Source organism: Corvus cornix, chromosome 1A (genome assembly GCF_000738735.6).
Source record: "Corvus cornix cornix isolate S_Up_H32 chromosome 1A, ASM73873v5, whole genome shotgun sequence".
Classification (NCBI taxonomy): domain Eukaryota; kingdom Metazoa; phylum Chordata; class Aves; order Passeriformes; family Corvidae; genus Corvus; species Corvus cornix.
Genome location: NC_047057.1, coordinates 67697955 through 67711478, shown reverse-complemented (window position 1 = coordinate 67711478; position 13524 = coordinate 67697955). Strand labels below are relative to the sequence as shown.

Genomic DNA, 13524 nt, shown 5'->3' with positions numbered 1-13524 from the left:
GACTTGTGGTTACTGATTCTAAAAGTGATGTTTTTCTAATATGAGAGAGATGGTGCTTACAAGGCTGTGCCTGTAACTTGCTTGCAAGTGTATAAATGAAACGTTATTCTGTTTGTGAATGCTTCACAGTTTTTCTAATGAGAACTTGTTTTTCTCAATGTTTCCTTCTAAGTCTCAGGTTTTTTTAAGGCTAGAGAGACCGTTGTATTGTCTAGTCTGACAAAACAAAATGTAAAATATTATTGAGCACAATAAATTTTGTTTGAAGTTAACCTTCATAAAACACATCTGATCTTATCTGAGACATCATGAGTCAAAATTTTTCTAGGCAGTTCCTCCAAGTGTCACCAATGCTCTCTGATTAAACACAGTGTATTAATTATCTATTAACTAGCCCGGTCTTAACTTTCTAATATTTATTATTGTTCCTTGATACGTGGTTTACTTACCTGTCTTCTGCCATTAGGCTAGATGCAGAGCATAGCCAGGATGGGAGTTTTCAAAGAAAATTAGCTGGGTTTTGAGGCCGTGGGAAGGAGCAGAGCAGCTTTTCAACATTTAGTGTATTTTCTCTAACCTCTCTGTGGTCCACAATTTTGGGGTGAATTCATCCAGCTTGCTATTTTTTGCTTGGTGAATAAAGGAAACATTAGTCCAGGCAAGGTCTTCTGCCACAGGGAGTCTCTGCATGCCTCAGCACTGGGAGCAGGGCACTTTCTTGTAGGAATTGGCTGTGATAAAGGCAAATGTTAGGTGGAACAGTAATAATTCTCCACTCTGTTCAGAATTCTGTGGAACAAAGCAAAATAAAATAAATCCCAGAGTGCACCAAAATACTTTTAAGTGCATTTCAGGATCTCAAGCTCTATTTTGTTATTATCTGAAATTATCCCAAAGTGAAAGTTAGCAAATTCACCTTGAAATAGGGTCTTTGGGCAAGTTTTTAAAGGTGCTTACTGTCTTTGTGTTCAAATATTATCTTTGTTTTCCGCAAATCTCCCATCTGATGCGAACAGGGGGCACTTAAAAGCTTTTGCTGAAGTTTGAATGTACAAATTAGCATGTGCCTTTGAAATGTTTGACTAACAGTCTTTGAAGGAAACTCAGACAAAAATAAAATCTGGCATTTCTACCTTTCAAATACATAAATGAAGACATTTTTGTAGAATATCTAGCAAGCATTGCTACCAATCACTAATGCTTTAATTCTAATTTCTGTAGCTTTTATCTATGTTGCTAGTACTTTTAAAAACCTGTCTTACAGTAGGATGTATGTCAAATGTTTGCTTTAGGTGAATTCCCTTTTCAACAGAAAAACCACCTGAACAGATTCAAAATTAATTCTGTTTGCCTTAATCAAAGTGTTCATGCCTTATATAAGCATAAATTTTGAGGTAAAGAAAAATGAAATTCATGTATTCTGAGTGAGTCTCATTTTATACCATTTCCCTCCCCCCCACCCCTGATTATGCAAAAAAAACAAAGAGGAAGGCCATTCATGTGTATATTTTTAATGATGGGTCTCAGAATGACAAAGAAATTGAAGTGGTGGATCAGTCAACAGTTAAAACACTCAGGCACAGTGGTTTGTAAATTCATCGCTGTGGTATCTTCACTGAAAAAGCACTTTATCAGAAACAAATTTATTGCAGCAACTGATTCAGTTCCCAGTACCACCTGTCTCTCTCTGTGTTTTTTTAATAACAGCTCTTAATCTCCACTGTTCACTAATAAAAATATTTTAATAAGAGATAATACTGTAATCCAAATGCCTATAGGTGCTTGAATCAACTATTTCTGCCTGTGTAATTGCTAGCACTTTGTTCAACCCTTTTTAAAACTGCTATTAAATCTCATTCTCATTTTCTGTGTTAATAGAACAAGAATTCATTTTTAGTGTACCCTCCAAGCAGTAATGAGCATTGTTAACGTGTAACAACAATGCCCAAGGGGAAAGTTTTCAAAGCTGGCCTAACCTTAAGGCTTTGCTGTTGATGTACTACAGAGTCATCAAGCCAAGAGGTCTTAGAACTAGTCAATTTAGAGAGTTCAGCTGAATATTTCTACTTAATATATTGGAAGAATTATAAATGGTTTAGGTGGTGACCTAGGGAGAAAGGGGATTTTTTGTTTAATACCTTAAGAATAGAGAGACAGCATTAAAAAATTAACGATACCTCCTGCTTATTTTAAAGTGTATCAAATTGTGCTTTTTTCTGATGATTTTGCTTCCATACAGATTTTCATAAGAGGTTAATGAGAAAACATTAACAAAACATGCAATATTGCACATGGGCAGGGGAGCCTAAACGTAGTCATTTAGTTATAAACAAACAATAGATGTTACTTTTTAATTGCTTTTTCAGAAACCCAATTCTGCCTTCTTGAAGAAGTATTATCTATCTTTTTAAATTCAGAATATTATCCTTATTTATTATGTGTAGCAAAAATAAACCTGCCTAAAGCAATAGTGCTTTATTGATTGCAACTGAATGCCTTGGTCACAATAAACCAATCAAGACCATATAGATAAGAAGTCCTGTATGAGGTGCAGCAAAATGACCTCCTAGAGTGCTAGAATTTGACATTGAATCTTTAGGTTAGCTGATGGTGGTGGAAATGCCTTAGCCAGTCTCTGTTTGGGGTAAAAATTAAGAGGCTCAAACTCAGTGTATTACAGGAGTGATACAGAATAACATCATTTTCCTTGCACTTTTTGAGGTCTTGGTTTCATTACTGTATATGATATAGGGGTACATTTTAGATGATAGTTGAATATTTCTACAGAGATTTATTCATTGTTCCAAAATCTGAAGCCAGTATGGAAGCAGAGGTAGAAATGTTCTTTTGTTGGAGTTCAGTTTGTCTATGAAATGAATGCACAAATTATTGTCATTTAGCCATCTTGTTTCACAGCACTTGGTCACACCATTGCCCTTTCCTTGGGTATGAGCTAGAGATCATCATGTCCTGAAACATCTAAATATGAATAGACAAGTTCAATAATGCAAAAGCTCAAAAATAGTGAAAGTCTAAGAAATGTGCTGCATGTTGTGTATTTCTTTCCAGTTTTTGAAATGGGAGGGTGACACAGGGGCAATCTTACTGGCTAAATAGGTTTCAAACTCTTGCAATTTCATAAACTTACGCTTTTCATTTTAGAGCTGGGCCTGATACTGCTTTTTCTGCAGAATAGTTGGTTTGTGTTGCAGACAGAGACTTTTAAGAGAGGACTCTAACAAGGGACCTCTTATAAAATTTGATTAATGTTTGGTTTTAATTCTCAAAATAAATCAAATTGAGGTGAGATGTTGAATCTGATAACAGGAGGACAGAAGGTTTTACAAAGCATGAATGAAGGCTTTATAGATTTTCTTTCACCCCTCCTTCCAGGTTACTCCACACCATACTGTGTGTTTCATTTCTCTTCAGGTGTGTCCATCCCTGAAGTGAGAATAAGGCATTTGAAATTCCATATATTCCATTTTTCACCTGAAAATAGGGCTTTCTTCTGGGCTGTTGCATAGAAAAATACATTCCCAGTGCTTATTTAGTCTGCATACATTGTCAGAAAGGTGGCTGATGATAGTACTGTGAGGAGGAACCAGCTTCCAGCCATTGCTCAGAGACCACTGGAAGGTGTAAGATGTGCAGATTCTTGGACACCATGTTGTGCATGTATTTAATGTAGTTTAGTTCTTGTGTTTCCATCTTTGGATAAAGATTCATTTGGAAAAGTCTTCCCCACACAGAAATTTCTGTAAAGCTCAGTCCTCAGCAGGCCCTGTATGGCCTGTCAGTAATCTCCAGTTCGCTCAGGACTGCCAAGTGTCCAAAATGACTGTGTTATTTTTATGTGGACTAGACATGTTCTCTGATATCTAATCTACAGAGTAGCAGCAAGCTTGAACCTTTCCTGCCTAATGGCCATTTGACTTTCTTTTGTCTTTTTCCCATAGTTTCCTAAATTTGTTATGTCATTTTTTCACGAGGGAGCAAAAGAAAAGGAAAAGCTTTCCATAGATCTGCTCTGTCAGCTCCAGAGTCCCATTATTTTTGAGCTGTTCTCTAATCATGTATCCTATTTCTTTAACAACAATTGCCCCTCTGATATATTAATTCATACATAATGCTGGCTTGGTTTTCATTGAACTGCCTGCTGTAGTTCTTCCCTAGTTCACAGAGACCTTGTTCCTTTCTCCCTGCAGAATTTGGGCTTCTTTAGAAAGAATGAATGGATATGAGCTTCAACTGATAAATACATGCATTTGAATCTGTGACTTATTTGGAGCTGGATTGTTTTTGATTACTTTATCTGTAGTTGATTTGCATCTATTTGGCTCAGACTCACTGGGGGTAACACATAGAATAAATGAATAAATAAATATGAGGAAAAGGCTAAAACAGAGCAGATGAATTAATGGATGATAGGGAAAGAGAGGGAGACTAAGGAGAATGGGATGGATAAATGGTGATTAAGAAGTACAGAAAAATAAGGGTCAAGCAGTGATCCAAGTAGAGTAAAGAAATAAAAAGGATTCAAAACTGAAAATAATAGTGAGCCTGAAAATAATAGAGTGAAAAAGAAACAAGTAAAAACTTGGTGTCTGATTACACTTAAAAGAGCAGTGAGCTGCTTTTAGCTGTGTGAAAGGGCTAGGACTGTGCACCAGCAAAGGGAAGAGTTTGTACAGGGAATCATGAGACAATGCCCAGGGTTGTCCAAGATTCAGAGCAGTAAGTCTTGCCCATTTGATCAAGTTAAGGGCTTATGTACTGTGAGCTCATATTAGCAATGTCTCTGCACCTTTTGCACAGATCCATGTAGCATAATCATGAAATGAATCCTCATACTCCTCTTTCAGACTTGATGGTTTGGGATGGCATTTCTTTGTGCCCTCCAACCTTAGTTCGTCTATCAGCATATAAAATTAAGTGAGAAACAACATCAAAACAACTCAGCACTACCAACAAGAATTTGTAGACTTAGTCATATTGAAGCCACCCTGTTTTTTTCACATCCAATTCCATATTTCTGCATGTTATCCCTTGTCGTACTGCATCTTAGAAGCTCTGTTAGCATCTGCAGGCAGAGAGTGTCTTTGTTCAGTGTTACACATGTACTGCACAGCACTAGTCACTCACACAGCACTAGTGTGAGTCCTGGAAAAGGATGCTGGGGCTGAGGAGGGAAAGCCTTTGTTAGTACATTCCTGCTCTCTTCGGCTCCTGACTTGGGAGGTCCTCCCTGTTCACAAAGCAGCAACAATTGTTGCTTCTCCTGCCCACCATGGTTTTTTTCTCCATGTTTTTTTAGGAGGTCAGGGGAGCTTCCAGGCACTTCTAGTTTGCCCCCTTTCTAACTGCTTTTGACCTCTGTCCCTTAAACTCTTACTGTAGTGCTTAACTTTAAACAGATGACTGTAATTATAAGTATTCACATGTTAATAATAAAATATGTGTCTAAAGTGCCTTACTGGTTTAGTTTTGAAGAGAAAAACATTTCCACTCTGTGTCTGCATTGCATCTATCACAGAAAGGGTTCTCAGAATTAATTGGGGCTTCTAATAGTTAATGGACAGTACCACTGATATGTGTATATTTGTATTGACTCTAGTGGTTCCCCACAACCCAACTGAGAGTGGACTCTCACAGTAATTACTAAATAAAATTTTGACGTTCCGTGTCCCAAACACCTTACAGTCTGGGAAAACAGGAAAAATACAGCAAATAAAGAAACATAAAATAGTAGCACAGAGACCATCATATCAAACAGTGTATGTGTTTCACAGGGGTTGATGCATATTACTGGTGGAAATGCCTTTATGCCTCAGGAAAGGGAAGATTGTCCAGTAGCTCAGGCAAACCATGAGCATTAGCTTCTGTTCCCTGTTTTGAATCCCTGGACACACAGGGAAGCTGGGACGTCATGGTGACGTCTCTTGTTCATCCCTGGAGGAATGAGTCACAAAAGAGAAGATGACAGTTGATGTCTTGAAACATACATGTGCTAAATAAAAAATACCCATTGGAAGGAAAATGTATCATCTGCAGTAGCAGAAGTTTTGGGAAGATTATTTATTTATTTATGATGTCTCTCTTGTCTTCCACCTCACCCCAATTTTTTCTTTTCTTTTTGTTCTGTTTTTCCAGCAGTTGTATGCTGCCCAACTTGCTGCGATGCAAGTGTCTCCGGGAGGCAAGATTCCTGGCATTCCCCAGGGGAACCTTGGTGCTGCCGTGTCCCCTACCAGCATCCACACAGACAAGAGCACAAACAGCCCTCCACCCAAAAGCAAGGTACTGTACCAGGCCTGTGCCTCTCAGTTGCAGGCAGCTCTGTTTCCAGGATGTCTCCCTGAAATGGGAGGAGGTTGTTGCAAAACATCTAGGAAGAATTTAGCTAAGGAATGCAGGGAGAAAGCAGTCCTATTTAGGTGACAGCAAGAGCTTGATAAAAATGTGTCCTTCCTTTTTGTTGGTGCCCTCTAGCATGCTGTCCATGTCCTTTTATCATGTCAGGAGAGATTCCTTGAATTGACAGTAGTGTCTTGTTTTTACCCTAACAGTAAAGCAGCTCAGATTAAAAATAACCAGACAAATAAATAATACCATTGTCAGCTCAGTGAGATACATGTTGAAAGAATGAAAGACATGGCTTGAAATCAGTAGCTGCTGTGTTGATGAATCAAGCTTTAGGTTGTCTCTTCCCTCTCTCCTTTCTGACTTCCTGTGGCTTTTCCTTGGCTTGGTCTCTTCTCTTAGAGCAAGAACTCACAAAGCAGTGCTTGATGGTAGATTGTTGGGTTTTGGGTTTTTTAAAAAGTGTTTGGTTAGCAAGTTTGTGCACTTTACAAGGGGGGTTTTGTGTGTGGCTGGCAGTTTGTGAGATCTCCTACACTTAAAATCTCGATGTTGATTTTGCTTCTCCTGTGCAGCAGGAGAATTTCTGATGAGATCTAAGGGGCACAGTGTGTATTTTGTGGCAATTGCAGGTTTACAAGGCCTGCCATATCTGCTGGTAACATCGAGCATAACCATTTTTAACTCACAGCTGTCAAGATCATCTCTGTTCTCTCCCATGTTTTATTGCTTTTTCATATTTTTAGGTGTTCCAGTGCCTTTGGCTTGCAGTTCTGTAGGAGACAAACAAAACTTATTTTGCAAAGTGGGGGAAAAAAATAAACTAAAAAAGTGGGCCAAAAGGAAAGGAAGGGGGCTCCAAAAGGCTGTAAAATTGTGCAGTGTAAGCCCTGTGCTGCATGCTGTTTTCAATCTGCTGTGTGCCAGTTGGAGGCTCTGAGAGAGTGGGAGAGAAAGAGAAGGGATAATGCTGAGAAATGATAGAGTGGCTGTGACCTCCAAGCTCAGCCTGGAAATCCAAGACATTGATTTCACTTAGCATTCCTGCTGAGAAATCCGGCGGAGTTCAGTTGTAATAAAAGAACAAGATTCTGTTCTAATGGTAATGGTGTATGACAGACATATCACTTTGTCTGTCCTCAGCACCAGAGAGATGGGAATTGGAGAAAGGTCACCTGACCTGCCTGAGCTGTTGTGCAAGTGCTGTTCTGAGCTTTGCACCCCAGCCTGGAAGCACAATTATTTATAATACTAAACAATAAAGAAACCTTTCTAGAGCCTACAGTAATTAGAATAAAGCTTACACAATAGTGCAGTGGCTCAGAAAACACACTGGCAAATCCATCACAATGGCAGAAACTGAAGCTTATGTGTTGGAAGTAAACACCTTTGTTTGTGTCTGTGTGGACCTTTCTTTGCTTTTTCAAAGCTTGTTTGTGTTCAACAGCTCCAAAAGTTTATTTTGTTTGCCGATTTTTTTTTTTTTTAATGTTTAATTTTTCTAACTGTCATCAGGGAATATGTCTTGAGTTTCACAGCCATTTTTAAATTTTTTTTTTTAAATCCCCATTAGCAATTTGATTCCTGAAGTTAGTTTGTAGTGATCTTCCTCACTCTTAATGTACATCAGTCCTCCACAGATGAATAGTTAATGCCTTAGAACAGCTTTCAATAGATGCTGTTTACTGAATCTCTATTTTCAGCCCACAGTTTACACTGGCACAGCTTTGGTAATACGCTCAAGTGTTTGGAGACAAGGAGACAGCCTTACCTGAGAGTGTGTCAAGCTACTGGCAAACATCTAGGTCACTTCTGAAAAGCTGTGGCTTTTTCTTCTCTTGTGTAATGTTAAAGTTAGTGTGCTGCTCTTTGCAAGGATTCTTCAAAGTCAGCCTCAGCAGCAGATGGAACAACTGTTGGCTCTGGAAATGCTGAGAAGCATCAGGGGGAGCTTGCCAAGGATCATCCTTTAAATCTAGTAAGACTTGAAAACATCCCTGAAACTCCTTTAAGACCTTGGCAACTCCTGTTTTGGCAAACCTTTTATCAGTGGCCCTCACCAGTGTTTGAACTGTGCTGGACAGACTACCCTGGCATCTCCTGTCATCTTGCTTGCCTTTCAGCAGATGTGACCTGGAATAGTCAAATTCACTTCCAAGGGTTCAGTACTGTAACTTTTAGGAAGCCATGAAGTAGAGATGCCATTATGCTGTACTGCACACATTCTGTCAAGTTTTGGTTAGGAAACTGAGCTGGTGTCGTACATTCTTCCAAGAAGAAATCCATGCCAGAAAAACTGATTTAAGAAACGGAGCTAGTGGAGCGTGTCCAAAAGAAAAATGCATGTGTCTTGCGGAAATGGATTTTAACACAGCTTCTTCTTGAGCAGTTTTTTAAAACAGCCGGTATGCTAATCATACCATTCAAATTTACCAAGGCCTCCTCCACAACCCGTTTGAAAGGCAACTATCTTTGAAGTTTGCCAAAGTGTGCTGGATTTCCAAAGTCTGTCTTAAGCACATTTTGCTTTTGATCATGTAAATGCTTGCATACTGCCCCACTGGGTGTTGAAGGTGGTTTCAGGCTCCCAAGCAAATAGGAGAGAACATGCAGAGGTGCAGATAAGGACTAGGCAGAATAACTTTCCAGCCCATCTCGTGATTCATTTCAAGCCTCTTGCTTGTACAGGCCCATGCACAAGATAAAATAAAGCAATGTTTTAGACACTATGCTTATCTGAACAGTGACCTTTACCATGCTACCAGGACTCTCACCTGATAGCTCCAGTCTTCGCTGGCTTCAGATGAGGTGCTTTACACCCTTGCATAAGGACAGCAACTTCACCCTCACTTATCAGGGCCCTGTTCATTCCTGCCTTTGTTTCTGGCTTTTTATGTGTCATGGATAAATATAGTATCTAGTGCCCGCATGCTGCAATATTCTAGCCCTTTCCATGTAACCTCTCAAGTGCAGTAATTCTAGAGTGAATTTTCAATGTAGCTTGTAAATGTAGCTAAACTATTCCCCATATTTAATGGAGCACAATGCATTGTCTGTAGCATCTTCTGTAAAACAGGAGCAATTCAGTGTGAAATGTGACAGGAGAGAATTCCTGGGCGCTTTTCTTTTAACCTTGTTATGACCTCAGCCCTAACCCTACTCACAGTTCTGTCTCCATCAATGACAAGAGCACACAAATTGTCCAAATCAATTTTTTTTTTGTTTTATTCAAATACTTCTGGCAGTGATGTTACATTTACTCAGCAGTAGCACCTGGGAGTTGTGACAAGGAAAGGAAATGTGTTTCAGACAGGCCAGAAACAGCAGTAAGCAGCTGGATATACACAATCAGATTCTCCTCAGCTACAATATTCAGACAAATATCGATCTGAATCTTTAACTGAAGAGGGTGCTTTAGTTTCACATTATCTGATCACCAAAGTGAACACTTCTAATGGAATTTTCTTCGTGTCACCTATAGGCTACAAGTAAATGGCCTTTGAAAGTTTTAGGGCTGAACAGATTGGCCTTAAGATGGCCAGAGTCTCTCCAGAAGAACTTCTTCCATTTTTGAGGAGTGTCTGCTGATGGTGCTACAGTTGCTGCCACGTGCACCATCTGTGTCTTGCATCCTGGTTATAGTATGTGAAGGATAGAAAGGGAGCAAGGTGTGCTTGCTCCATTCTCATCCAGGGAAGGTCAGGGAACTACAGCCGAGTCACTGGTGACTTTCTTACCAAGTCCATGTGAGACCAGGGAAAAAATAAAGAATAAGAGCCTTTGGAAATGGGCATTTTAATTCAGGCATACCACAGGTTATGTTACTAGGAAAAATAAGTAAACTATGGGGAGCTGGTTGTGGATTTTCCTGTGCCAGTCAAAACTGATGATGGGACTACCTAGTTTTAGTAGGAAAGCTTTCTTAACTCAAGATAAAAATATAGTGGAAAACAAAAAGGAAAATATCTGAAGGAAAGAAGAAAAAAACCCTAAAATGGTAAAAAGGCCCGTAAAACTCATCTATATGATATTTCTGATTCTACTTCAGGCAAATTGTTGACTTGAACTTCATTTTAGATGACTACCCTAAGCAGCCATGTTAAGTCGGGTGCATTTGTCTCCCTTTCTGTCATCTCTCCCTTTCAAATGATGGTGCAGAATGTGGAATTTTATCCTGGGGAGATCTTGGGGAAAACATTAGTCTCCTTTGTGTGCACAGCTGCATCAGCTCATTTGCCACATGACTCTCGCTATGGCAGAAGCCTGGCTGAAAGGTAGACATACAGATTCCTTGTACCCTTGTAAGAGCTTCTGTTTTTGAACATGTTAAAGGAAAGCATTAAATTTACATTAAAATATTAAAATGGCTGTGTACAGGTGATCAAAGGGCATGATTGTGTTGGATGAGGACAAATTCTTATCCTTGAAGAGTAGAAAAGAGGAACCTGTCTGAAACTAACCCGTGGCACATGTTAGGCCCCAAATACTCATGGCAGTCCTTGAGTCTCTTTGGAGAGCTCAGCAGCTGCTGGAGGCCTGTCCAAGCAACAGGAAATTAAGGCATCTTTATTTTCATTAGAGTACTGAGTATTTTAGAGTGAAGGGCAGCAGTTCTCATTAAAGTGATGTAAGACACAGCATCCCTGATAAAACACTGAGGCTATATTTAAAGAAGTTTTATCTCCAACATTTGAAAGCTCTTCTATTTTTGAGAGTTTCCAGGCTGGACACGATTCTTTATATGCTACTGATTTTAAAAAAATCCTTGCTAAATTAATCTATTAATCTTTTCAGCACCGGAATAACAATTAGCACTAGAATATTCTATATCAGTACATCCAAAACATTTTTCAGTGATTGCATTCCCAATCCCCTTGCCGGTGCATCAAACAGGTCAGAAATAGCTATAAGATAATCAAGGAAAAGTTTACAGTACAGATGCAGTGATGAGTAGGGAGCTGTAAACTGAGACCTCATCCATGCTATGCTCTTTCTTCAATCTCTCTCTCCATTCTTGTAGTTAATAATCTCTTTACCTGGAAGCCTTTCTCATTTGCCGCCCATGCTTTTGATCCTAAATAGTAAAATGTGGAGTTGGTGACGGAATCTTTGAAGTTGTTTTCCTCTTCCTTGCTCTTCTTCCTATATATGACATGCAGGCATATAAACAATGACTTTTTAAACCATTTTCTGGAGCACAGTGAAAGGATGGGTATTAATGGAACTTCGTAAGGTGCTTTTCTAACATAGCGAATGTGTTCCAAACATTAAAAGTAATGTTAATAGCAGTATCTAAACAGCAGCAGCAGTAGTAGGGACTTGCACAGCATTCTGCCTGCCTAACACCCCTCCTTACTTTCCTAAAAATAAATTAGATACATGGAGGGGCTCCTAGGATGCTTTTTCAGATTAACTGTCCACAGCTCTTCTTTCCTGCTGTCATGTCTCTCTGGCATGAGCATGTCTCACAAGCAAAGTTGCCAGGCAGTTAACCCTTGTCAGGCTCAGCTGGCATTTTTTATAATGAAAACTCAGAAGAAAATATAACAAAAAGGGGGGAAAAAAACCATCCAAAATCTCTGATCACAAAACAAAAGTGAGATACACAAATCAAGCAAGACTGCTTTATTCCTGAAAGAGAGGTCCTCAGAAATCAGACAGGGAACAACAGAGGTGTAAAGCAAAGTGGTAAAAAACAAGCACTGTGTCCGTACTATTTCACTGCTGTTCTTTGCTGTTAATGCCTTCTACACCTGATATAAATAAATAAAATTGGTGGGATGGGCAGCAGCTGGTAGTTCTTATTATTTTTGTTTAAATGATCCACATCATTGGCTTCATACTGAACACCAAGGTATTCCAGCAGGCACTGTGACTTTCAGGAGGCTGTTACTAAACTCAGGTTCAGTTCCAGAATCCCTCACTGTTTAGGAGTGCTGGGATTTGGCGTTTGGTTTCTGCTCAGTGTCTTACCCTGTTACTTAGAAATACTGAGCATTAACTTTTCAAAAGCTTTTTGACAGAACTGCCCATCTTCTGTCAGTTGGAAGGAAGAGCTTGAATGAGAAAGAGCAAGAAGAAACTGTATTAGTCCCAAATAAGAAAACAGTGTCACAAAGTCAAGGGGTTTTTAATGTCACTGAGAGAGCTGTTGAGCTGATGTTGCCAGTTGTCCATAAAGTCCTAAAAATAGCAGTAAAAGGGTTTTAGGAGAGTGTGCAATCTGGAGCTGCATAACGAAAACGAGAAAAAATTTTGGTTGCAGTGGTTTTTGCTGATACTCCTTACATTTGGGTGGCCTTGATCTGTGGGGAGAGTTGAAAAATGTTTAGAAGAAAGTCTTTATGCTGAAGGAGGGGAAGCAGCCATGAGGAGAAATACATTAAGTTTAGCTTGGGGTGTATCAGTCTTCACTGGGGGCTGCTGAGTGTAGCAGCACTGAAAAGATGAGGGACCAATATTTGCTCTAAGTTAAAATATAGATAACAAACCAGGAAGTTATGCCAATATCAGATTAATGTATAGTTTCCTTCAGAATATGAAATTCTTATTAAAGGTCATGCCTTATTCCAGATATTTGGTTTTTAGATTCTGAGCTCTTAAGAGTTTCTAAATCAAGGGGTATGTTTATTCCAGGAGCACAGGCTTGTGCAAGTGATAGTAGTGTAGCAGTGTACGTACTTCATGGATTAGGAGAGAGCTTGAAACAGAGCAGAGAACTCTCACTCTCCCAGATACTTCTAGAAAGGAACCAGATACTTCACATCAGGAATTAAATCTTCCCTTTTGCAGCTTTGGATTAAGTGTTTGAGTATTTCATTGTGTGCATTAATAGTGAAAAAAAATTGCAGAGGCTGTGTTGGCAGGCTTGTGTAGTGGACAGCAGTGTAGCCACCTTTTACCAAATGTAGAACTCCTTTTCAACATAGAAAGGGAAATTCTGAGGTGATTGAATCAAGTTCTAGTATGATCAGTCTGACAGCTTCCAGAAACTGCTTGTTTTGTCTGCAGAAGGGTGGTTTGTATCCATGCTACATGCTAGATTTGAAATTAGCTCCTCTTGACACGTTCTGACAGAATGAAATTCAAACTAAGCAGCAAAGAAATACATTTTGCAGTAAGTATTCCTGTACCCACAGCTAAATGATAATCATGTAACAA

General features: G+C 39.2%; 1 protein-coding gene across 14 annotated transcripts in view; it reads left to right on the top strand.

Annotated features, from left to right (window-relative positions):
• The window catches only part of SOX5 (SRY-box transcription factor 5), a 613556-nt gene that overhangs the window by 549249 nt on the left and 50783 nt on the right, over window positions 1-13524 (top strand). For 13 of the 14 annotated variants that reach the window (XM_039570312.1, XM_039570314.1, XM_039570311.1 and 10 more), the window contains one exon: window positions 6154-6300. In XM_039570312.1, coding sequence (XP_039426246.1) covers window positions 6154-6300 — 147 coding nt within the window. The remainder of the gene's footprint in view (window positions 1-6153; window positions 6301-13524) is intronic. The other variant, XM_019288759.3, reaches the window with a different exon arrangement.